Source organism: Carcharodon carcharias (genome assembly GCF_017639515.1).
Source record: "Carcharodon carcharias isolate sCarCar2 chromosome 32 unlocalized genomic scaffold, sCarCar2.pri SUPER_32_unloc_2, whole genome shotgun sequence".
NCBI lineage: Eukaryota > Metazoa > Chordata > Chondrichthyes > Lamniformes > Lamnidae > Carcharodon > Carcharodon carcharias.
The window spans coordinates 51,538-74,793 of NW_024470686.1; the positions used below are offsets into that span (position 1 = coordinate 51,538).

General features: G+C 52.1%; 1 protein-coding gene across 1 annotated transcript in view; it reads right to left on the reverse strand.

Annotated features, from left to right (window-relative positions):
• Positions 1-345: 345 nt before the first annotated feature.
• Positions 346-23,256, reverse strand: part of LOC121274141 (talin-2) — a 402,472-nt gene continuing 379,561 nt past the window's right edge. Inside the window, exons 39-42 of the mRNA XM_041181315.1 lie at positions 5,999-6,180; positions 4,469-4,601; positions 1,073-1,203; positions 346-358 (exon numbers count right to left, since the gene is read on the reverse strand). Of these exons, the coding sequence (XP_041037249.1) occupies positions 346-358; positions 1,073-1,203; positions 4,469-4,601; positions 5,999-6,180 (459 nt within the window). The remainder of the gene's footprint in view (positions 359-1,072; positions 1,204-4,468; positions 4,602-5,998; positions 6,181-23,256) is intronic.

Genomic DNA, 23,256 nt, shown 5'->3' on the forward strand with positions numbered 1-23,256 from the left:
CCGCTAGATTCCTCCAATCCCACCTGCCACAAAACCCACCGTGAGCAGGATGGGGAAATTCCTCCCATTAACCTGACGGGCAAGTGTCTTGTTCAGATCAAGCAAACTACACAATCGGATGCAACTCTCCAATGCTACACATAGTTTACGATGAAAGGATTGGCCTGAAACCATCAGGGGCACATGTGTTGCTATAGGAGAATATCGGCATACAGAGATGAAGTGATTGCCCAAGATGGCATCTTGTACAAAGGAACTAGAGTCATCACCCAAAGGAGATGAAGAAGAGTATTCATGTCAGCCATCAAGGAATTGAATCTGTCTGGGGAAGGCAAGAGAAGTGTTCTACTGGTCAAACCTGAGCAATAAGACCAAGGACCACATCAGTTAGTGTAATGCTTGTAATGAACATCAAGCTAAGCTAAAGAGCTGCTTATGGCTTAGGACATCCCAGACAGACCATGGATGAAGCTTGGAGTAGATCTCTTCATTCTCCAGGCAGCTGAGTGTCATATCAGTTAACTACTTTCAGACAGCTGGGAGTTAGACCAGCTGAGGTCAATGACTATCAGTGAGATCGCACAATGCCTTAAAGCCCACTTCAGCCGTTACAGTATCCCTGACATTGTGATGAACGACAATGGTCCTCACGTCATGAGTGAAGGATTTAGGCACTTCACAAGTGATTGGGAAATTCTGCAGTACACATCATCTCCACACTATCTTCTGTCAAATTAAGAAAGGCTGAGGCAGCAGTGAAAATCGCCAAAGGGATCGTCAAAAAATTAAGTCGATCCAGCACTAGATCTGGCAATCCTAGAGTGGAGGAGCCCTTACTGAGGGCATGGAAAGGGGTTCAATTCAGTGACTAATGTCACACTGCACCCAAACTACTCTTCCAGTAGCTAAAAGACTACTAAACCCATAAGTGGTAACAGGAGTGAGTGACATGATCAAAGTGAAACAGCAGAGCCAAATTTCACTTCAATAACACTGCCAAAGCAGTGCCAGAGCTAAGAGTTGGAGAGCTAGTCAGAGTACAACGTTTAACACTCTCAACAAGTCAGCTCACTTGATAACTTCTCCACACGGGTCCCAAGTTGTCACTTTGATCATACGCGGTGAAAGTAAATGACCAGTTATATTGTCATAAACACAGGCATACACGTACAACTGGAGAAGCTGCTCCTTCACAATAGATAGCTGCTGAGGAAGATGTGAGTTCACCAGCCACACAAGGAACTGAACGACCATCAGTCCCAGAGGTCAACCGATCCTCAACAAAGGCAACGGAACAGCAGCAACACTCACCACGATAGCAATATTCTCCGGACAGGCACCCTCACCTCAGGAAGCAGCAGACCCCAGACAGGCAGCTGATAACATCCCACATGGACACCATTAGAGGACTTGAACGCTTTAAAGATTGTGTGTGTAGAGACAGAAGAAAGTAGGACAGACTAGAAAGAGCAAACAGTTGTTTTAACAAGCATAAAGCTGGACAATGCATGCGCCTGTCTTGCAATTGCAAATGCTAGTGTCTGTAGCTTGTTTTCCCTTTTTATGATAAAGGGGGTGATTGGAGAAGTACCTTTTTGCACTGTGGCTTGCCATGTGATCTCTGATATCATCCTTTGTACAAAAGCTTCAGAGCAGAAGCCACTGTATCCACCTCACAATTTGTTTTCCGATCTATTGTCACCAAGTCTGGCTACAATTCAGTTGGTTCCTTCATTCAAGTCATCCCCATCACACCCAACACCATGAGCCCTTAATGTATGCAGTGACCTTTCAGGTGGCACATTTATTGAATGCCTTTCAGAAATCCAAATACATTACATCTACTGGTACCCCTTCATCAACCCTGCTTGCTACATCCTCAAAGAGCTCTGATAAATTAGTCAAACAGGATTTCCCTTGCATAAAACCATGTTGATTCTGCTTGATTGTATTATGATTTTCTAAATATCCTGCTATTACTTCCTAATATTGGATTCCAGCATTTCCCAGTGGCAGTTGTTAGACTAACTAGCATACAGTTTCCTACTTTCTGTCTCCCTCCTTTCTTGAAGAGACCTGTTACACTTGTGATTGCTGGATCTAAAAGGGTGAAGCAGCACTGCGCACAAATTATATGATGAAGAATATGCCGTTTGTGACATTTATTCCTACACAGATGGTAGACCCTTTACCTGAAGGTGGTATCCCAAACCAAAATACCAAAATTCTGGGCAGATTTAGGAATTAATCTCCCCAGCCCATAGCCTCTTCCTCAGTATGACCAGTGTAACTGTGGGGCTCTGAGGTTATTTGATTGATATATATTCACTAGCAAAGTCCGTCAAGTCCCTCACATAAGCGATTGCTGCAGCCTCCATAGGTGAAGTTGTCCCACAATCAGAAAATATGCAGGGACTGTGCATCTGAACCAGTCAGGGTCCACACAGAAGTGGAAGTTGCCGCTGTCTTCTTAGTACACAAATAAAAATAAAATGTTTATACTTTTACAAAAGCTTTTGGGCATCAACGATTCAATTTCGTCAGACACTGAGTGTCACTTGGGAGCGATGAAAAGATTCTGCGTTAGTTTACAGGTGAACTGGAGATGATGTATCTCATGGTGTATACAACAGACATGTACAATCATCAAAAGGCCATCTGCCCATAGAATCTGCTACTACTGTTTCCCCACAAGCCAATGAATATCACATCATCCCATTCCTACTCTTTCCCAAGCTCTTCACTGTCCCACATTTTCAATAAGCCTGTGTACTGTATTTAAAAAGGATTTATGGATTCTACTTCAATAACAGTTTGACAGATAATTTCACTGTCTAACCACCCTGTGTAAAGCCTTTCTTGCTAACTGCCTCTTCAATGTGATTATTGTTTCATTCTTGTTACTATCTTACTGGGTAGGGAGTCAGTTTCTCTCTATCCACCTCCTTACGTGTTCTGAAGTTTGAAGCCTTTCCCTGAGCAATCGGATCTCCAGTGAAGGATTCTCTTCATTACCAACGTTTCAAACATGACTGATTGAGCACTGCCCTCAACATGACTCAGTGATAGCAAAGGTACAGCTCCTGGCTGCTCATGCTGAATTGTGTTAAAAATGCTGCCTGGTTTTCCTTCTTCGAATGGATTTTGTCTCAGTTTTTAAAGGAAATGGGATCTGTCATACATTCTGCTGAAAATTAGTGAAGTCAAACTTGAAATGATGCAATAATTCCCTCCAGATCTCTTCTGGCCAATGTCTGCAAGGATCTGAATCCATCCTGATATACTGTCCATCACAGGAGAGTCCATTATCACCCAGAAAAAGATTCAATACTGAAGTCTACAAAAGTGTTGAATTTTGAAGCACTTGATCCTTCTGGCAATCTTTTAAACTCCATTCCCTATCTACAAACTCCATCCTTCTCCATAGTAATCTCGCTGTCATCTTCGACTCCAAGATTAGCTTCCAAACAAACATCAACTCTATCATCAAGACTTCCTATTTCCACCTCTGTAATATTGTCCAACTCTCCCTCAGCTGTTACTGAAAGCCTCATCGGTGCCTTTGTTACTGCTAGGCTTGACTATTCCAATACTCCCCTGCCCAGCCTTCCATCTTCCATCCTCCATAAAGTTGAGCTCACCCAAAAGGCTACAGCCCATATCCTAACTTGCACCAAGTACCGTTCCCCATCATCCCTGTGCTCAGTGACCGACACTGGCTCCCGGTCCAGCAACTTCTTAATTTTACAATTCTCATCCTTGTTTTCAAATCACTATCTTGTTTACTGCCTCCAGCCCCACAAGCCTCAGGGATCCCTGCGCTCCTCCGATTCTGACCTCTCATACATTCCCAAGTTTCATCGCTCTACTACTGTTGACCAGGCCTTCAGCTGCAACCCTTTGAACTTTCTACCTCCCTCTCCTCCATGAAGATGCTCTTTAAAACCCACCTCTTTGGCCAAGCTTTAGGTCACCTGCCTGAATATCCCCTTAGGTGACATGGTGTCCAACCCAATAACGCTCCAATGAAGCATACTGGGTGGTTTCACTATTTTAAAGGAGCTATATAAATACAAGTTGTTGCTGATGATCTGACCACAAAGTTTCTCTGACCACAAACTGGGTTAAATTTGAGTTAAAGCTGTGAAGCCATCAGATCAGCTGTCCCTCCATGATCCAGCCTCCTAATATTCAGTGGCTGGTCACTCCCAGGCCAAGGCACACATCAAGGCACTGCACTGCCTCTCTCTGTATTTTATCTTGTGGCAAACTAAGCAATGCTTCCCTTTTGTCTGTGTCCCTGATCTGTCTGGGCCTGTGTGCCACGGCTCATGTATTAACACACATCATAGATAAAACGTGGGCTCTCCCTGTGTGTGCCGACTACCTGGGGAGGTTCCCTCAGCCATAGGAGGAGATGGAAGCTGCACTCTGGCGAATGAAGAAGAACAGAGCGTTTGTACTTTACCTCCAATGAAATGTCATCTCGGGTTGGCAGGTTCTGGCTGACTGCTGCAAGGGAGGCTTGTTCAATCTCCCGGATGCACTTGTTAATGTTGTCGATTGAACAGTCACATTCCCGCTGGCCTGGGGCTTTATCCCTTGGGCAGAAAAACAGGTTTGGACAATGACAGCTCACTCACATGTTCCAAATGCACCTGCCTTGAGCAGCTCATTCAACACTGGCCAAACTCCGCACAACAGGGCCAATAGTTAGCCTGGGACTTCTGCTAGTCACATATGTAGCTTAGGACAATAAATCAGGGCACAGTACTGCGTTGTCAAAGGTGTTTATGGATTACTGGTGCAGTACAAAGTCTGGAGAACTTGAAATTATGATTGATATTAACTGGGAGAATATAGATTTTATCCGGTCCATCTCAACACATCAAATGTGGTTCAAGGTGTATCATTTTTACCTCTCTGCTAAGCACACATTGGGTTGTAGATTTACGAAACATGACTTACAGAGGGTGGAGTGAACTAACAGTGAGTGCTCGCTAACTCATTCTGCATTGCAACAAGTATCGATTTTTCAGGTGTACTTGCAATCTAAGCACCCAGTTGGTATCTCAGACATCGAGTTCATCCTGGACTGAGCATCATTTTGACCAGGAGGGGGCAGGGGAGTTTTAAACCCCTTCAATGGGTAGGAAGGGTATTGGGGGGGGCGGTGGGGGGCGGGGCGTGGTGGTGTGGGAAATTCTAAGATACCAGATCCCGAACCATTGCAAACAAGCCTAATTCCGGTGTAATGGAGGTGGATTTGAGTGGAGAGGAGGGTCAGTGATTTTAATAAGTTTATGAAGTTCTGTTCCTCAGGTTTCAGTGGCTGATGAAACAGTTGCTGGCTGGGCTTCTCAGGACAGTAGGTGGAAGCGGGAACAGATGGGTCGAGCAGGTAAAGTCCTTTCCCAGCACGGCTTGTGGGCCAGGAGGAGGATTTTTTTTCTGCCAATGGCTCCTTAGGCTAACCTGTTGCAACTGGCCAACCACCCCCACAATCTCTTGTCCTTCCCAATCTCCGGACTAGCCTCAACAACCTCTCCCCCATCAGATTGGATTCCCTCTCCCTCCTCCTAGTTTGAGACCCCTCCCCAAAGACTGCTGATCTTCTCCATTGTGAGGTTCCTTCCCTGAGTCTTGTACAACTACACAAGACGGAGTAAAAGAAATTCTCATGTGGTCCAGGCATTAACTTTGAAAGGCTTCCTGGGATTTCCCTGTAGACACACACTCCTAATCCTCCCAGAGATAGAGGGGTTGGGGGTGGAGGGGACGGGGGATATGGGGGCACAGTCTCTGTTAGTTTCCATTTTGTACAAAGCAGGAGAGCTGAATGAGAGAGGAAGAAACCACCAAAGACCAACGTTCAGATATACCTGGATGCTGCTCTGGAGGCTGCAGACGTGAGATTCAGGTGGATGCAATTTTCATTCACAAGCAAACAATAAAATTCAAAGCAAAATGTTCTGTAAAGTAACCAATACAAACTCACCTGATAGAGGTAATGAGGCTCTTAATCGAGTCTGACACAGTCCGAGAATGTCCTGCCAGTATGGACCAGGTTGGTGGGTCCTTTGGGTTGATTGCGAGCGACCGGGCACTTTTGATGAGGGACGATGAGCTGTCCAGCATGGATCGTGCAGCTGCAAGGATTGGTTCCTGGGCCTGAGCACCCTGCAGGATGGAATCCAGAGGAAATGTGGAGCGTTAAGAAACTTTAGGGCTGGGCACAGCAGCTGCAACAACGACACAGAAACTTCATTCAGATCCTGCCAACTGTGTCACCGTGGCAAGTGAATCATTCTACAAGATTCCCTGCTGCTCTTAAAACATTCCCTTTCAAACGCTCCAGGAATATTAACAGACAGTATCCAACATGGGTTTTGGTCCCGTTCAAACCGTCCCCATACAATAATACTGACCTGAATGTACTGAAGTGCTTTTATAGTAAAGGGCCATAAGTATGAGATAGTCACTAATAAACCAAACAGGGAATTCAGGAGAAACTCCTTTACCCACAGACTGGTGGGAATATGGAATCCGCTCCCATGTGGTACAGCACAAGGGAACAGCTGAGATGTATTAAAGGGGAAACTCGATAAACACATGAGGGAGAAAGGAATATTAGATCATGTTGATAGGGTGAGGTGAAGATGAGTGTGTGGAGACTCGTGTTGGGTATAAACACTGGCATGGATCAGTTGTGAGAAATGGTCTGTTTCTGTGCTGTTGGTCCAATTTAATGTAATTCTACAAAAGGGTGATGATTGACTTGGTCACAAGGAAAAATACTCAGTCCTAGTATTCTGTCAACTCCCAGTAAAACATAAAGAGCGGTGAGGCAGCAATGGTTGAGCTCTGCGTATGACACCTGGTACATGAAGCATAAAACGTTAGTCAGCAAGTGATGAGGAAGGCAAATGAATGTTGTTGTTTATTGCCAGGGGAATGGGATATATAAGTAGGGACGTTTTGCTGCAGCTGTACAGGGCCTTGGTGAGACCACATCGAGCGCACCGTGTGTAGTTTTGGTCTCCTTATTTAAGAAAGGACATTAAAGCATTAGCACTTCCCAGAAGGTTCACTCAACTGATACCTGCGTTGGGGGCATTATCTTTTAAGGAAAGGGTGAACAGGCTGGGCCTGTATCCACTGGAGTTTAGAAGAATGAAAGGTGATCTTATTGAAACTTTTAAGATCCCGAGGGGACTTGACAGGGTGGATGCTGAGAGGAAGTTTCCTCTTGTGGAATAGACTGGACCTAGGGACACAGTTTAAAATAAGGGGTCTCCCTTTTCAGACAATGAGGAGAATTTTTTCCCTCAGAGGGTTGTTAGTCCATGGAACTCTCTTCCCCAGAGAGCAGTGGAGGCTGCGTCATTGAGTATTTTTAAGGCTGAGTTAGATAGATTCCATCAGTCATTCCCTTAAGTGGTTCGAGTGTCTCAGTTTTTCTGGGAGTTGATCCCTGCTGACTGTATCTAATTGTACAATATTGTGGCTCAGTGATTGTGAAAACAATCTCATCATCTGTTTGAAAGAATTGTGCTTTTCACACATTGCACTTTTTCAATTACTCTGAAGGTAGGTCAGATGAACACTAGGCCGAGGGGTTTAGGCTCAAGCCTAAGTATTTGATTCAGCTGCATTACTGCCCTGTCAATTGAAACATACAGAATGATGGCTACCTGCTTAGTTACATTGGAATCACTTCCACTGGTAAAATGCTACAAGGTAAGGACTCTGTGATACTATTTCACTCAGGTGCGTTGGCTCGCTGAACATGAACAGAATAATCCCTCATATTCTGACCAACAGACCTGAGACAGCATCCACTCTCCTTGTGGCTTTTTCATGTCCTTCATTCTAACAGCTGGAATGCCTGATTGGGGAGACTTTTGTGATTTTTATAAAAAGCTTCTCTCACACTGCTTCTCAAACTGACAGAGATTGTAAAGGACTCTTCAACATAACATTAAAGTCTCTGTGGGAAGCCACTTTCAAATATCAATGACCTTCTAGCCCAGTGCCACATTCTTATTCTTCCATTGGATGTGGGTGTCGCTGGCTGGGCCAGCATTTATTGCCCATCCTTAATTGCCCTCAAGAAGGTCGTGGTGAGCTGCCTTCTTGAACCGCTGTACCATGTGGTGTAGGTACACCCACAGTGCTGTTAGGGAGGGAGTTCCAGGATTTTGACCCAGCGAAAGTGAAGGAACAGCTGATATATTTCCAAGTCAGGATGGTGAGTGGCTTGGAGGGGAACTTCCAGGTGGTGGTGTTCCCATCTATCTGCTGCCCTTGTCCTTCTAGATGGTAGAGGTCGTAGGTTTGGAAGGTGCTGTCTAAGGAGCCTTAGTGAATTCCTGCAGTGCTTCTAGTTGATGGTACACACTGCTGCTACTGTGCATCAGAGGTGGAGGGAGTGAATGTTTGTGGATGTGGTGCCAATCAAGTGGACTGTTTTTTCCTGGATGGTGTCGAGCTTCTTGAGTGTTGTGGGAGCTGCACTCATCCAGGCAAGTGGAGAGTATTCCATCACACTCCTGACTTGTGCCTTGTAGATGGTGGACAGACTTTGGGGAGTCAGGTGATGAGTTACTCACTGCAGAATTCCTAGCCTCTGACCTGCTCTTGTAGCCACAGTATTTATATGGCTAGTATAGTTCAGTTTCTGGTCAATGGTGACCCCCAGGATGTTGATAGTGGGGGAATTCAGTGAAGGTAATGCCATTGAACATCAAGGGGTGATGGTTGGATTCTCTTTTGTTGGAGATGGTCATTGCCTGGCATTTGTGTGGCACGAATGCTACTTGCCACTTGTCAGCCCAAGCCTGGATATTGTCCAGGTCTTGCTGCATTTGGACATGGACTGCTTCAGTATCTGAGGATTTGCGAATGGTGCTGAACATTGTGCAATCATCAGTGAACAGCCCCACTTCTGACCTTATGATAGAAGGAAAGTCATTGATGAAGCAGCTGAAGATGGTTGGGTCGAGGACACTACCCTGAGGAACTCCTGCAGTGATGTCCTGGAGCTGAGATGATTGACCTCCAACAACCACAACCATCTTCCTTTGTGCTAGGTATGACTCCAACCAGTGAAGAGATTTTCCCCAATTCCCACTGACTCCAGTTTTGCTAGGGCTCCTTGATGCTACATTCGGTCAAATGCTGCCTTGATGTCAAGGGCAGTCACTCTCACCTCACCTCTGGAGTTCAGCTCTTTTGTCCATGTTTGAACCAAGGCTGTAATGAGGTCAGGAGCTGAGTGGCCCTGGTGGAACCCAAACTGGGCATCGGTGAGCAGGTTATTGCAAAGCAAGTGCTGCCTGATAGCACTGTTGATGACCCCTTCCATCACTTTACTGATGATGGAGAGTAGACTGATCGGGCGGTATTTGGCCGGGTTGGATTTGTCCTGCTTTTTGTGGACAGGACACACCTGGGCAATTTTCCACATAGCCGGGTAGATGCCAGTGTTGTAGCTGTACCGGAACAGCTTGGCTAGGGGCACGACAAGTTCTGGAGCACAGGTCTTCAGTATTATTGCTGGAATATTGTCAGGGCCCATAGCCTTTGCAGTATCTGTTGACTTTATGACATTTGTTATCATGTGGGATGTCTGGTCGTGTGTTATCAGTCTGGGGAAGGGCCTGTTCTTTTCGGTACTCTTGTTTATCCTCTTCATTTTGTTGTCATTGGGTCTGGGAATGCTGGGATCCTTCCCATGGACTCTGCTGCCATCTGGTTTGGTCCAAGGCAATGGCATTGACTCCTGGGAGACCAATGTTGCATTTCTTCATGTTGGCTTTCAGCACATCCTTGAACTGCTTCTCCTGTTCTCCTCTGGTGTGTCTGCCTGACTGAGGAGACACCTGCTTTGGGACCCTGGTATCTGACATCCAAACTATATAACCTACCCAACCAAGATGATACCAGATGATCATAGCCTTGATGCTTGTGGTGCCTGTTTGTAAGAGGACGCTGATGTTGGTGCGTCTCACTTAATATGCAAGATCTTCCACAGGCAGTGTTGATGGGTATGACTCCAGTGCTTTGAGGTGCCTCCTGTACGTTGTCCATGTTACAGCCCCATACAGTAAGGTAGGGGTCACGACCATATGGTAGACCATGAGCTTGGTTTCAGTTTTGATGTTGCAATCTTCAAACTCTCGCTTCCTCAGGGGGCCAAAGACTGAACCAGCAGATTTCAGGCGATGCTGGATTTCTTCATCAATGTCAGCCTTCTGAGAAAAATAACTTCCAAGGTACTACAAGTGTTCCACATTTTCTAGGCACTCATCATGAAGCCTAATCCATCAGGCTGGGATGTGTGCATTTAGAGCTTGCTAATGGAAGACTTAGTCTACTGAATGTTGTGTGTTAGCCCCATCTTCTCGCATGTCTCTGTAAATATGTCAACGATTCTCTGGAGATCTGTTTTCAATACAGCGCTTACTGCAGCTTCATCTACCACATTGGAGCTCAACGATTGAGATTGGGTTGGTCTTTGTTTTTGATTGGCATGGTCTGAGATACATAGTTTACCATCCACTCGATGAATAAGCGATACTTCAGCAGGGAGCTTGTCTCCAGTCAGATGGAGTAAGGCAGCAAGAAAGATTGGCAAAAAGAGTTGGAGCAATGACACACCTTGTTTTACTCCTGTCTTAACCTCAAAAGGGTCTACAATGAATCCGTTGTTAAGGATTATCACTCACATTTCATCTTGAAGCAGGTGAAGGAGGGTAACAAATTTTGGAGGACATCCACATGTCATCAGAATCTTCCAGAGTGTCTCATGATTTACAGAGTTGAAGGTCTTTGTTAAGTCAAAGAACGCTACATAGAGAGATTGAGAAGTTGGTGAGCTGTAAAAATCATGTCAGCTGTGCCGCTTGATGGTCTAAACCCACACAGATTCGAGGAGTAGCGCTTCAGCAAGTGTAATAGGTCAGTACAGAAGGGTTCATGTGGTGATCTATCCTGCAATGGAAAGCAGGGAGATGCCTCTGTCAATTGGATTTGTCCCCCTTCTTGAAGATTATCACAATCATGGCATCCTTGGGATAATTTGGGACTTCCTCTTCATTCCAGATCTATAAGATGAGGGCGTGGAGCTGGAATGTTAGTTTCTCTCCTACAAACATATGATTAGGAGCAGGAGTAGGCCACTCAGCCCCTCGAGCCTGCTCCACCATTCAGTAAGACCATGGCTGATTGGAATGTAACCTCAACTCCACATTCCCACCTACCACTGGTAACCTTTCACCCCCTTGCTTATCAAGAATCTATCTACCTCTGCCTTAAAATGTTCAAAGGACGGAATCGTCCCAGGATTGCACTAAGTGTGGTAGGAGGCACGATGAATGACATTTACTCACCGCCTGCAATGGTGAGCTTTCTCACTGTATCATCAGTTTACTGCCTCATTAATCATGCAGCCACAGGAAACAAGCTGGATCACAGGCAGGCAGCCTCTGAATCGCCCCCCATGCTGTTACTTCACTCCGAGTGCCATATCCAAACTGCAACCAGATGCACAGTTCTCAATGCCTGCAGCCCAGGGCTGCTCTACTGAAAACATGACCCTGAACGCCAAGAAGAGTTGTGACCGGTCACTGGAATGCCTTTCGGAGGCCAGCTGTGATGTCCTCCACCCCCACTGTGATGTCCTCCACCCCCACTGTGATAGACTCCACCCCCGCTGTGATGTCCTCCACCCCCGCTGTGATGTCCTCCACCCCCACTGTGATGTCCTCCACCCCCACTGTGATGTCCTCCACCCCCATTGTGATGTCCTCCACCCCCACTGTGATATCCTCCACCCCCACTGTGATATCCTCCACCCCCACTGTGATGTCCTCCACCCCCACTGTGATGTCCTCCACCCCCACTGTGATGTCCTCCACCCCCACTGTGATATCCTCCACCCCCACTGTGATGTCCTACACCCCCACTGTGATGTCCTCCACCCCCACTGTGATATCCTCCACCCCCACTATGATGTCCTCCACCCCCACTGTGATATCCTCCACCCCCACTGTGATGTCCTCCACCCCCACTGTGATGTCCTCCACCCCCACTGTGATGTCCTCCACCCCCACTGTGATATCCTCCACCCCCGCTGTGATGTCCTCCACCCCCGCTGTGATGTCCTCCACCCCCGCTGAGATAACCTCCACCCCCACTGTGATGTCCTCCACCCCCACTGTGATGTCCTCCACCCCCACTGTGATGTCCTCCACCCCCGCTGTGATATCCTCCACCCCCACTGTGATGTCCTCCACCCCCACTGTGATATGCTCCACCCCCGCTGTGATGTCCTCCACCCCCGCTGTGATGTCCTCCACCCCCGCTGTGATGTCCTCCACCCCCACTGTGATGTCCTCCACCCCCGCTGTGATGTCCTCCACCCCCGCTGTGATATCCTCCACCCCCGCTGTGATATCCTCCACCCCCACTGCGATGTCCTCCACCCCCACTGTGATATCCTCCACCCCCACTGTGATATCCTCCACCCCCACTGTGATATCCTCCACCCCCACTGTGATGTCCTCCACCCCCACTGTGATATCCTCCACCCCCACTGTGATATGCTCCACCCCCGCTGTGATGTCCTCCACCCCCGCTGTGATATCCTCCACCCCCGCTGTGATGTCCTCCACCCCCGCTGTGATATCCTCCACCCCCGCTGTGATATCCTCCACCCCCACTGCGATGTCCTCCACCCCCACTGTGATATCCTCCACCCCCACTGTGATATCCTCCACCCCCACTGTGATATCCTCCACCCCCACTGTGACGTCCTCCACCCCCACTGTGATATCCTCCACCCCCACTGTGATATGCTCCACCCCCGCTGTGATGTCCTCCACCCCCGCTGTGATATCCTCCACCCCCACTGTGATATGCTCCACCCCCACTGTGATATCCTCCACCCCCACTGTGATGTCCTCCACCCCCACTGTGATGTCCTCCACCCCCACTGTGATATCCTCCACCCCCACTGTGATGTCCTACACCCCCACTGTGATATCCTCCACCCCCACTGTGATGTCCTCCACCCCCACTGTGATGTCCTCCACCCCCACTGTGATATCCTCCACCCCCACTGTGATGTCCTCCACCCCCACTGTGATGTCCTCCACCCCCACTGTGATATCCTCCACCCCCACTGTGATATGCTCCACCCCCGCTGTGATGTCCTCCACCCCCGCTGTGATGTCCTCCACCCCCGCTGTGATATCCTCCACCCCCACTGTGATGTCCTCCACCCCCACTGTGATGTCCTCCACCCCCACTGTGATGTCCTCCACTCCCGCTGTGATATCCTCCACCCCCACTGCGATGTCCTCCAACCCCACTGTGATATCCTCCACCCCCACTGTGATATCCTCCACCCCCACTGTGATGTCCTCCACCCCCACTGTGATGTCCTCCACCCCCGCTGTGATATCCTCCACCCCCACTGTGATGTCCTCCACCCCCACTGTGATGTCCTCCACCCCCGCTGTGATGTCCTCCACTCCCGCTGTGATATCCTCCACCCCCACTGCGATGTCCTCCACCCCCACTGTGATATCCTCCACCCCCACTGTGATATCCTCCACCCCCACTGTGATGTCCTCCACCCCCACTGTGATGTCCTCCACCCCCACTGTGATGTCCTCCACCCCCACTGTGATATCCTCCACCCCCACTGTGATATGCTCCACCCCCACTGTGATGTCCTCCACCCCCGCTGTGATATCCTCCACCCCCACTGTGATATCCTCCACCCCCACTGTGATATGCTCCACCCCCACTGTGATGTCCTCCACCCCCACTGTGATGTCCTACACCCCCACTGTGATGTCCTCCACCCCCATTGTGATATCTTCCACCCCCACTGTGATGTCCTCCACCCCCACTGTGATATCCTCCACCCCCACTGTGATATGCTCCACCCCCACTGTGATGTCCTCCACCCCCACTGTGATGTCCTCCACCCCCACTGTGATGTCCTCCACCCCCACTGTGATATCCTCCACCCCCACTGTGATATCCTCCACCCCCACTGTGATGTCCTCCACCCCCACTGTGATATCCTCCACCCCCACTGTGATGTCCTCCACCCCCACTGTGATATGCTCCACCCCCACTGTGATATCCTCCACCCCCACTGTGATGTCCTCCACCCGCACTGTGATGTCCTCCACCCCCACTGTGATGTCCTCCACCCCCACTGTGATGTCCTCCACCCCCACTGTGATGTCCTCCACCCCCACTGTGATGTCCTCCACCCCCACTGTGATATCCTCCACCCCCACTGTGATGTCCTCCACCCCCACTGTGATGTCCTCCACCCCCACTGTGATGTCCTCCACCCCCACTGTGATATCCTCCACCCCCACTGTGATATGCTCCACCCCCACTGTGATGTCCTCCACCCCCACTGTGATGTCCTCCACCCCCACTGTGATGTCCTCCACCCCCACTGTGATGTCCTCCACCCCCACTGTGATATCCTCCACCCCCAATGTGATGTCCTCCACCCCCACTGTGATGTCCTCCACCCCCACTGTGATGTCCTCCACCCCCACTCTGGTCGCAGGAGGTCCAGTAATCTCACCACACCAGCTTGAGAGGCAGTGGTCAGCACCAACAATGCACAGGAGATGTTGGCCCCTCAGTGCAGAAAGAGGATAAATGATCTCATCTGTTCACCAAGATAAGACATCCATCTCATCACTCTAAACTCTTTCACTCACCAGCCCATCTCACAAGCACATTCACTGGCATCTCGCTCACTGCCAGCTCAAGGGACATCACCACTCACTCTCTCTCACACACCCTCACATCTCCATCTGGCCTCATCTCCTCTGGAGACTGCCTCCTCAGGTCTCACCCTCTTGAGGCCATTTGCAAAGATCAACATGTGTCCCCACACACACCCTGGATACCCACCTTCCCCAGTACAGCCCTCGCCCTGCAGCCTCTTCCCTTGCCTGAGGCCACTTCTCCCCCTTCCCCAGTACAGCCCTCGCCCTGCAGCTGTTGAAAAGCCACCCCCGCCTTATGGCTGGTCTGGTAGGTAGAGACCTACCCATGAGCCTCCCTAAAAGTGATGTGGTGCTGCCTGTGAATCCTGGCACTGATGCCCACGAGTGCTGACTGAAGCAAGATAGGCAAACAAACCTCAAAGTCCCGATCGAAGTGCAGCTCAGCAGGTGCACGTTGCTTATGTACAGATGTGAAACATGTTGGCGTGATTCTGATCCAGCGTGGGGGATCTGTCTGGCGAGCAGGGCTTACAATGGGATGTGAAGTGGTGGGGAATGACCCATCGATGGATGGAGCAGATGATCACAAACTGGTTTTATGACAACGTGAAACTGATTTTCCACCTTCTCTCCACATTGTCCGCCCACCACCAATGGGAGTGGAAAATTCCAGACAGACTCTTCCTTTTGAGGAAGAGAGGTCCAAAGACTCATGACCCGAGAGAAAAGATTTCTCCTCATCTTTATCTTCAATGGGCGAGCCCTCATTTTTGAACTATGACTGTGCTTAAAGATTTCAGCATCAGCTTCTGCTACTTTGTTGTTCCACATGTGTCTGCTGGTTTTCTTCATCTCCACAGGCATTGGTGGAGTTCAGAGCTCATTTTTAACTGGATGGAGTTGAAAACACTCTTGCCAGCAATTGATTCTTGATTGAAAGGGTTTTCAAGATTCTCCATCTAATGGGCGCTGATGGCTTCCCTTTCCTTGATCAGATCTTCACCCATCCTTGGGCCTCAGAGGAGCTGGTCCTCAAGGAATTGGGCTGTAAATGCTCTATGTGACAGTGGAGAGGACACTCATGTCAGTGAGGTGCTGAATTTCCTTTGCCTTGGCTGCTCACTATATGTTCTTCATGCTGCAGGTGCACCTTTGTACCTGGGCATTTGCTTGTTGCTAAGCCAGTTTCTTTTGCTTTCAGTTTGGGTCATTCCACCAGGCACAGGAAGTCTTGAGTTCATTGATATCCTGATCATTTTCATCAAACCAATCCTGATGCTTCCTGACAGAAAATCCAAGTGTCTCTTTGCAGGCATTGGTGATATTGGCCTTAAGGGCATCCCAAGCACAGTGGACACTTCCTCTGTCCTTGAGTGAAGTTTGGAAGTTTTTCCCTAAGGCTTTGTTGGAATCGGTTTCTTTTGATTGTTTCTTTCAGAGCTTCAACGTTGATCTTTGGCAGGCGTCTGTATTGTTGCAGCCATCATTTGGGATCCAATCTGATGAATGAATAGATCGTGATTGGTCCAGCAGTAATCAGCCCAACATCGCTCCGGTGGTGAGGACACTTTTGCGATTCTGGGCACAGACAATGACGTAAATCGGTCAGGTGCCAGTGCTTGGACCATGGGTATTGCCATAAAGTTTTGTACTTGTTCTTCTGGGGGGACAGCGTGTTGATGATGATAAGCCCAGCTCTCCGCCTTTGGTACGGAGAAGAATGCCACTGGAGTTCAGATTTCCAATTCCTTCTCTGCCAATAGCTCCATTCGATAGATTGGAATCTCTTCCAACTCTGGCACTGAAGTCTCTGAGAAGAATAAGCTTGTCCTCCTTCCAAACCCCACAGGGAGCTTGGTCATGGTTAGCATGAAATCTTGCTTGGTTTCATTGTTGGCATCCAGAGCTGGGACGTGTGCACCGAACACAGTGGCAAATTGGCTCCTTGCCAGTTTGAGATGAAGAGTCACGAGGCGCTCCAAGAAGCTGCTTCACAAGTTCATTCTAATGGAAATCCGACTCCGTGAATTCTGCATTCCTCTTCTGATTTCCCTTTCCAGAAGAAAGTGTATCCACTTCGGAGTTCCTTGAGCCGCCTCTCTCCAGCTCGCCGGGACTTACTCAGAGCAGTGATGGCAATGTCATATTGTCAGAGTTTGCGGGCAACAAACACAGTACGATGCTGTGGGCGTTCACTTATGGTTGTGTCCATGATGTTCCAGGTCCCAAACTTATCTTGTGTGTGTTTCTCTGGACGTGGCTATCCTATTGGGAGAGGTGAGGCCGGCTGTGTTTAGGGCACCTTTGCAATGAGGGGTGAGCAGAGTGGACCCTAAAGGCAGCCGCTCAGTCACAGATACACCTGCTGAAAGGCACCCCTGCCTCGTTCGACTGCTAAACGACCATCTTATAACTGCCAGATGGTGACGAGAAGCTTCCTGGCAACACAATCTTGCTCCCATTGCCATTTGCTGGTTGTCGAGCAGCTTGGGAGATGTGCTCGGAAAGAAAGACGACTGTGTGTCACATGGTTTAGTGTGGAGAAAACATTGCACAGCAGCTTCCACATGTCTCCCGACAGAATGAAATCCTGATCCAGTGGCAAGGAAACCAAGATGACTGGAGGTTTCTCCTGCTGCAGCCTTTGTCCGCCAGAGCAGCTGTTGAGATATTCCAGACAGTGGACTTTCCTCCTCCTGTTCTGCTGGTGAGGATTTGTTTGTCAGAGCTCCGTTAGCTGAGTATTTTGATGGCTCCTAACGGGTCTGCACAGTAACTGAAGCAGCCCCGGACATAGGGAGTCTCACCGTACTTCACCCTGTTTTGATCGACCCTTCCTTAATCACTGCCCAAGCTTCACTGTGAGGATGAGGGGATGGATGAGGAAGGGGAGTCTTAACATTAAACAAGGAAAGCAGGATAAGGTAATGAACGCCATTCCAAAAAACTGGAAAAAGATTGTGTGCTCAGTTACAAGTGCAACATACCTTGTGAAGTCCTCCACTTTCAGGCTTTTTAATATCATGGAATGAATTACTGCATTGATTCACATTTACTTTGACTATTTTTGAACAAGTGCCTGAATTCAAAACAAAATGGGAGTGTATGATGTACTGAGAGGTATGGTGGGACAAGACAGGGTGGGACAAGACAGGGTGGGACAAGACAGGGTGGGACAGGAGAGGGTGGGACAAGACAGGGTGGGACAAGACAGGGTGGGACAAGACAGGGTGGGACAGGACAGGACAGGGTGGGACAAGACAGGGTGGGACAGGAAAGGGTGGGACAGGACAGGACAGGGTGGGACAGGACAGGACAGGGTAGGACAGGACAGGGTGGGACAGGACAGGACAGGGTGGGACAGGACGGGACAGGACAGGACAGGGTGGGACAGGACAGGACAGGACAGGGTGGGACAGGACAGGACAGGGTGGGACAGGACAGGACAGGACGGGACAGGACAGGGTGGGACAGGACAGGACAGGACAGGGTGGGACAGGACAGGACAGGGTGGGACAGGACAGGACAGGGAGGGACAGGACAGGACAGGGTGGGACAGGACAGGACAGGGTGGGACAGGACAGGGTGGGACAGGACAGGGTGGGACAGGACAGGGTGGGACAGGACAGGACAGGGTGGGACAGGACAGGACAGGAGAGGGAGGGACAGGACAGGACAGGGTGGGACAGGACAGGGTGGGACAAGACAGGGTGGGACAGGACAGGACAGGACAGGACAGGACAGGGTGGGACAGGACAGGACAGAACAGGGTGGGACAGGACAGGACAGGACAGGGTGGGACAGGACAGGACACGGTGGGACAGGACAGGACAGGACAGGGTGGGACAGGACAGGACAAGGTGGGACAGGACAGGGTGGGACAAGACAGGACAGGACAGGACAGGACAGGACAGGACAGGACAGGGTAGGACAGGACAGGACAGGACAGGGTGGGACAGGGTGGGACAGGACAGGACAGGACAGGGTGGGACAGGACAGGACAGGACAGGACAGGGTGGGACAGGACAGGACAGGACAGGACAGGACAGGACAGGACAGGGTGGGACAGGACAGGACAGGGTGGGACAGGACAGGGTGGGACGGGACAGGACAGGACAGGACAGGACAGGACAGGGAGGGACAGGACAGGACAGGACAGGGTGGGACAGGACAGACAGGACAGGGTGGGACAGGACAGGACAGGGTGGGACAGGACAGGACAGGGTGGGACAGGACAGGACAGGACAGGGTGGGACAGGACAGGACAGGACAGGGTGGGACAGGACAGGACAGGACAGGACAGGACAGGGTGGGACAGGACAGGACAGGACAGGACAGGACAGGGTGGGACAGGACAGGAGAGGGTGGGACAGGACAGGACAGGGAGGGGCAGGGTGGGACAGGACAGGACAGGACAGGGTGGGACAGAACAGGACAGGGTGGGACAGGACAGGACAGGGAGGGACAGGGTGGGACAGGACAGGACAGGGAGGGACAGGACAGGACAGGGTGGAACAGGACAGGACAGGACAGGACAGGGTGGGACAGGACAGGACAGGACAGGACTGGGTGGGATTGGACAGGACAGGGTGGGACAGGACAGGACAGGACAGGACAGGACTGGGTGGGATAGGACAGGACAGGGTGGGACAGGACAGGACAGGGAGGGACAGGACAGGACAGGACAGGGTGGGACAGGACAGGACAGGGTGGGACAGGACAGGACAGGGTAGGACAGGACAGGGTGGGACAGGAGAGGACAGGACAGGGCGGGACAGGACAGGACAGGACAGGACAGGGTGGGACAGGACAGGAGAGGACACAACAGGGTGGGACAGGACAGGACAGAGTGGGACAGGACAGGACAGGACAGGGTGGGACAGGACAGGGTGGGACAGGACAGGACAGGTCAGGACAGGGTGGGACAGGACAGGACAGGACAGGGAGGGACAGGACAGGACAGGGTGGGACAGGACAGGACAGGGTGGGACAGGACAGGACAGGGTGGGACAGGACAGGGTGGGACAGGACAGGGTGGGACAGGACAGGACAGGGTGGGACAGGACAGGACAGGACAGGGAGGGACAGGACAGGACAGGGTGGGACAGGACAGGGTGGGACAAGACAGGGTGGGACAGGACAGGACAGGACAGGACAGGACAGGACAGGGTGGGACAGGACAGGACAGGACAGGGTGGGACAGGACAGGACAGGACAGGGTGGGACAGGACAGGACAGGGTGGGACAGGACAGGACAGGACAGGGTGGGACAGGACAGGACAAGGTGGGACAGGACAGGGTGGGACAAGACAGGACAGGACAGGACAGGACAGGACAGGACAGGACAGGACAGGGTAGGACAGGACAGGACAGGAGAGGGTGGGACAGGGTGGGACAGGACAGGACAGGACAGGGTGGGACAGGACAGGACAGGACAGGACAGGGTGGGACAGGACAGGACAGGACAGGACAGGACAGGGTGGGACAGGACAGGACAGGGTGGGACAGGACAGGACAGGGTGGGACAGGACAGGGTGGGACAGGACAGGACAGGACAGGACAGGGAGGGACAGGACAGGACAGGACAGGGTGGGACAGGACAGGACAGGACAGGGTGGGACAGGACAGGACAGGGTGGGACAGGACAGGACAGGGTGGGACAGGACAGGACAGGACAGGGTGGGACAGGACAGGACAGGACAGGGTGGGACAGGACAGGACAGGGTGGGACAGGACAGGACAGGACAGGACAGGACAGGGAGGGACAGGACAGGACAGGGAGGGACAGGACAGGACAGGGAGGGACAGGGTGGGACAGGACAGGACAGGACAGGACAGGGTGGGACAGAACAGGACAGGGTGGGACAGGACAGGACAGGGAGGGACAGGGTGGGACAGGACAGGACAGGGAGGGACAGGACAGGACAGGGTGGAACAGGACAGGACAGGACAGGACAGGGTGGGACAGGACAGGACAGGACAGGACTGGGTGGGATAGGACAGGACAGGGTGGGACAGGACAGGACAGGGTGGGACAGGACAGGACAGGACAGGACTGGGTGGGATAGGACAGGACAGGGTGGGACAGGACAGGACAGGGAGGGACAGGACAGGACAGGACAGGGTGGGACAGGACAGGACAGGGTGGGACAGGACAGGACAGGGTAGGACAGGACAGGGTGGGACAGGACAGGGTGGGACAGGACAGGACAGGACAGGGCGGGACAGGACAGGACGGGACAGGACAGGACAGGACAGGACAGGACAGGACAGGACAGGACAGGGAGGGACAGGACAGGACAGGGTGGGACAGGACAGCACAGGGTGGGACAGGACAGGGTGGGACAGGACAGGGTGGGACAGGACAGGACAGGGTGGGACAGGACAGGACAGGGTGGGACAGGACAGGACAGGACAGGGAGGGACAGGACAGGACAGGGTGGGACAGGACAGGGTGGGACAACACAGGGTGGGACAGGACAGGACAGGACAGGACAGGACAGGACAGGACAGGACAGGGTGGGACATGACAGGACAGGACAGGGTGGGACAGGACAGGACAGGACAGGGTGGGACAGGACAGGACAGGGTGGGACAGGACAGGACAGGACAGGGTGGGACAGGACAGGACAAGGTGGGACAGGACAGGGTGGGACAAGACAGGACAGGACAGGACAGGACAGGACAGGACAGGACAGGGTAGGACAGGACAGGACAGGACAGGGTGGGACAGGACAGGACAGGACAGGACAGGGTGGGACAGGACAGGACAGGACAGGACAGGGTGGGACAGGAGAGGACAGGGTGGGACAGGACAGGACAGGGTGGGACAGGACAGGGTGGGACAGGACAGGGAGGGACAGGACAGGACAGGACAGGGTGGGACAGGACAGGACAGGACAGGGTGGGACAGGACAGGACAGGGTGGGACAGGACAGGACAGGGTGGGACAGGACAGGACAGGACAGGGTGGGACAGGACAGGACAGGACAGGGTGGGACAGGACAGGACAGGGTGGGACAGGACAGGACAGGACAGGACAGGACAGGGTGGGACAGGACAGGACAGGACAGGACAGGACAGGGTGGGACAGGACAGGAGAGGGTGGGACAGGACAGGACAGGGAGGGGCAGGGTGGGACAGGACAGGACAGGACAGGGTGGGACAGAACAGGACAGGGTGGGACAGGACAGGACAGGGAGGGACAGGGTGGGACAGGACAGGACAGGGAGGGACAGGACAGGACAGGGTGGAACAGGACAGGACAGGACAGGACAAGGTGGGACAGGACAGGACAGGACAGGACTGGGTGGGATTGGACAGGACAGGGTGGGACAGGACAGGACAGGGTGGGACAGGACAGGACAGGACAGGACTGGGTGGGATAGGACAGGACAGGGTGGGACAGGACAGGACAGGGAGGGACAGGACAGGACAGGACAGGGTGGGACAGGACAGGACAGGTTGGGACAGGACAGGACAGGGTAGGACAGGACAGGGTGGGACAGGAGAGGACAGGACAGGGCGGGACAGGACAGGGTGGGACAGGACAGGACAGGACAGGACAGGGTGGGACAGGACAGGAGAGGACACGACAGGGTGGGACAGGACAGGACAGAGTGGGACAGGACAGGACAGGACAGGGTGGGACAGGACAGGGTGGGACAGGACAGGACAGGACAGGACAGGGTGGGACAGGACAGGACAGGACAGGGAGGGACAGGACAGGACAGGGTGGGACAGGACAGGACAGGGTGGGACAGGACAGGACAGGGTGGGACAGGACAGGGTGGGACAGGACAGGGTGGGACAGGACAGGACAGGGTGGGACAGGACAGGACAGGACAGGGAGGGACAGGACAGGACAGGGTGGGACAGGACAGGGTGGGACAAGACAGGGTGGGACAGGACAGGACAGGACAGGACAGGACAGGACAGGACAGGACAGGGTGGGACAGGACAGGACAGGACAGGGTGGGACAGGACAGGACAGGACAGGGTGGGACAGGACAGGACAGGGTGGGACAGGACAGGACAGGACAGGGTGGGACAGGACAGGACAAGGTGGGACAGGACAGGGTGGGACAAGACAGGACAGGACAGGACAGGACAGGACAGGACAGGACAGGACAGGGTAGGACAGGACAGGACAGGAGAGGGTGGGACAGGGTGGGACAGGACAGGACAGGACAGGGTGGGACAGGACAGGACAGGACAGGACAGGGTGGGACAGGACAGGACAGGACAGGACAGGGTGGGACAGGACAGGACAGGGTGGGACAGGACAGGACAGGGTGGGACAGGACAGGGTGGGACAGGACAGGACAGGACAGGACAGGGAGGGACAGGACAGGACAGGACAGGGTGGGACAGGACAGGACAGGACAGGGTGGGACAGGACAGGACAGGGTGGGACATGACAGGACAGGGTGGGACAGGACAGGACAGGGTGGGACAGGACAGGACAGGACAGGACAGGACA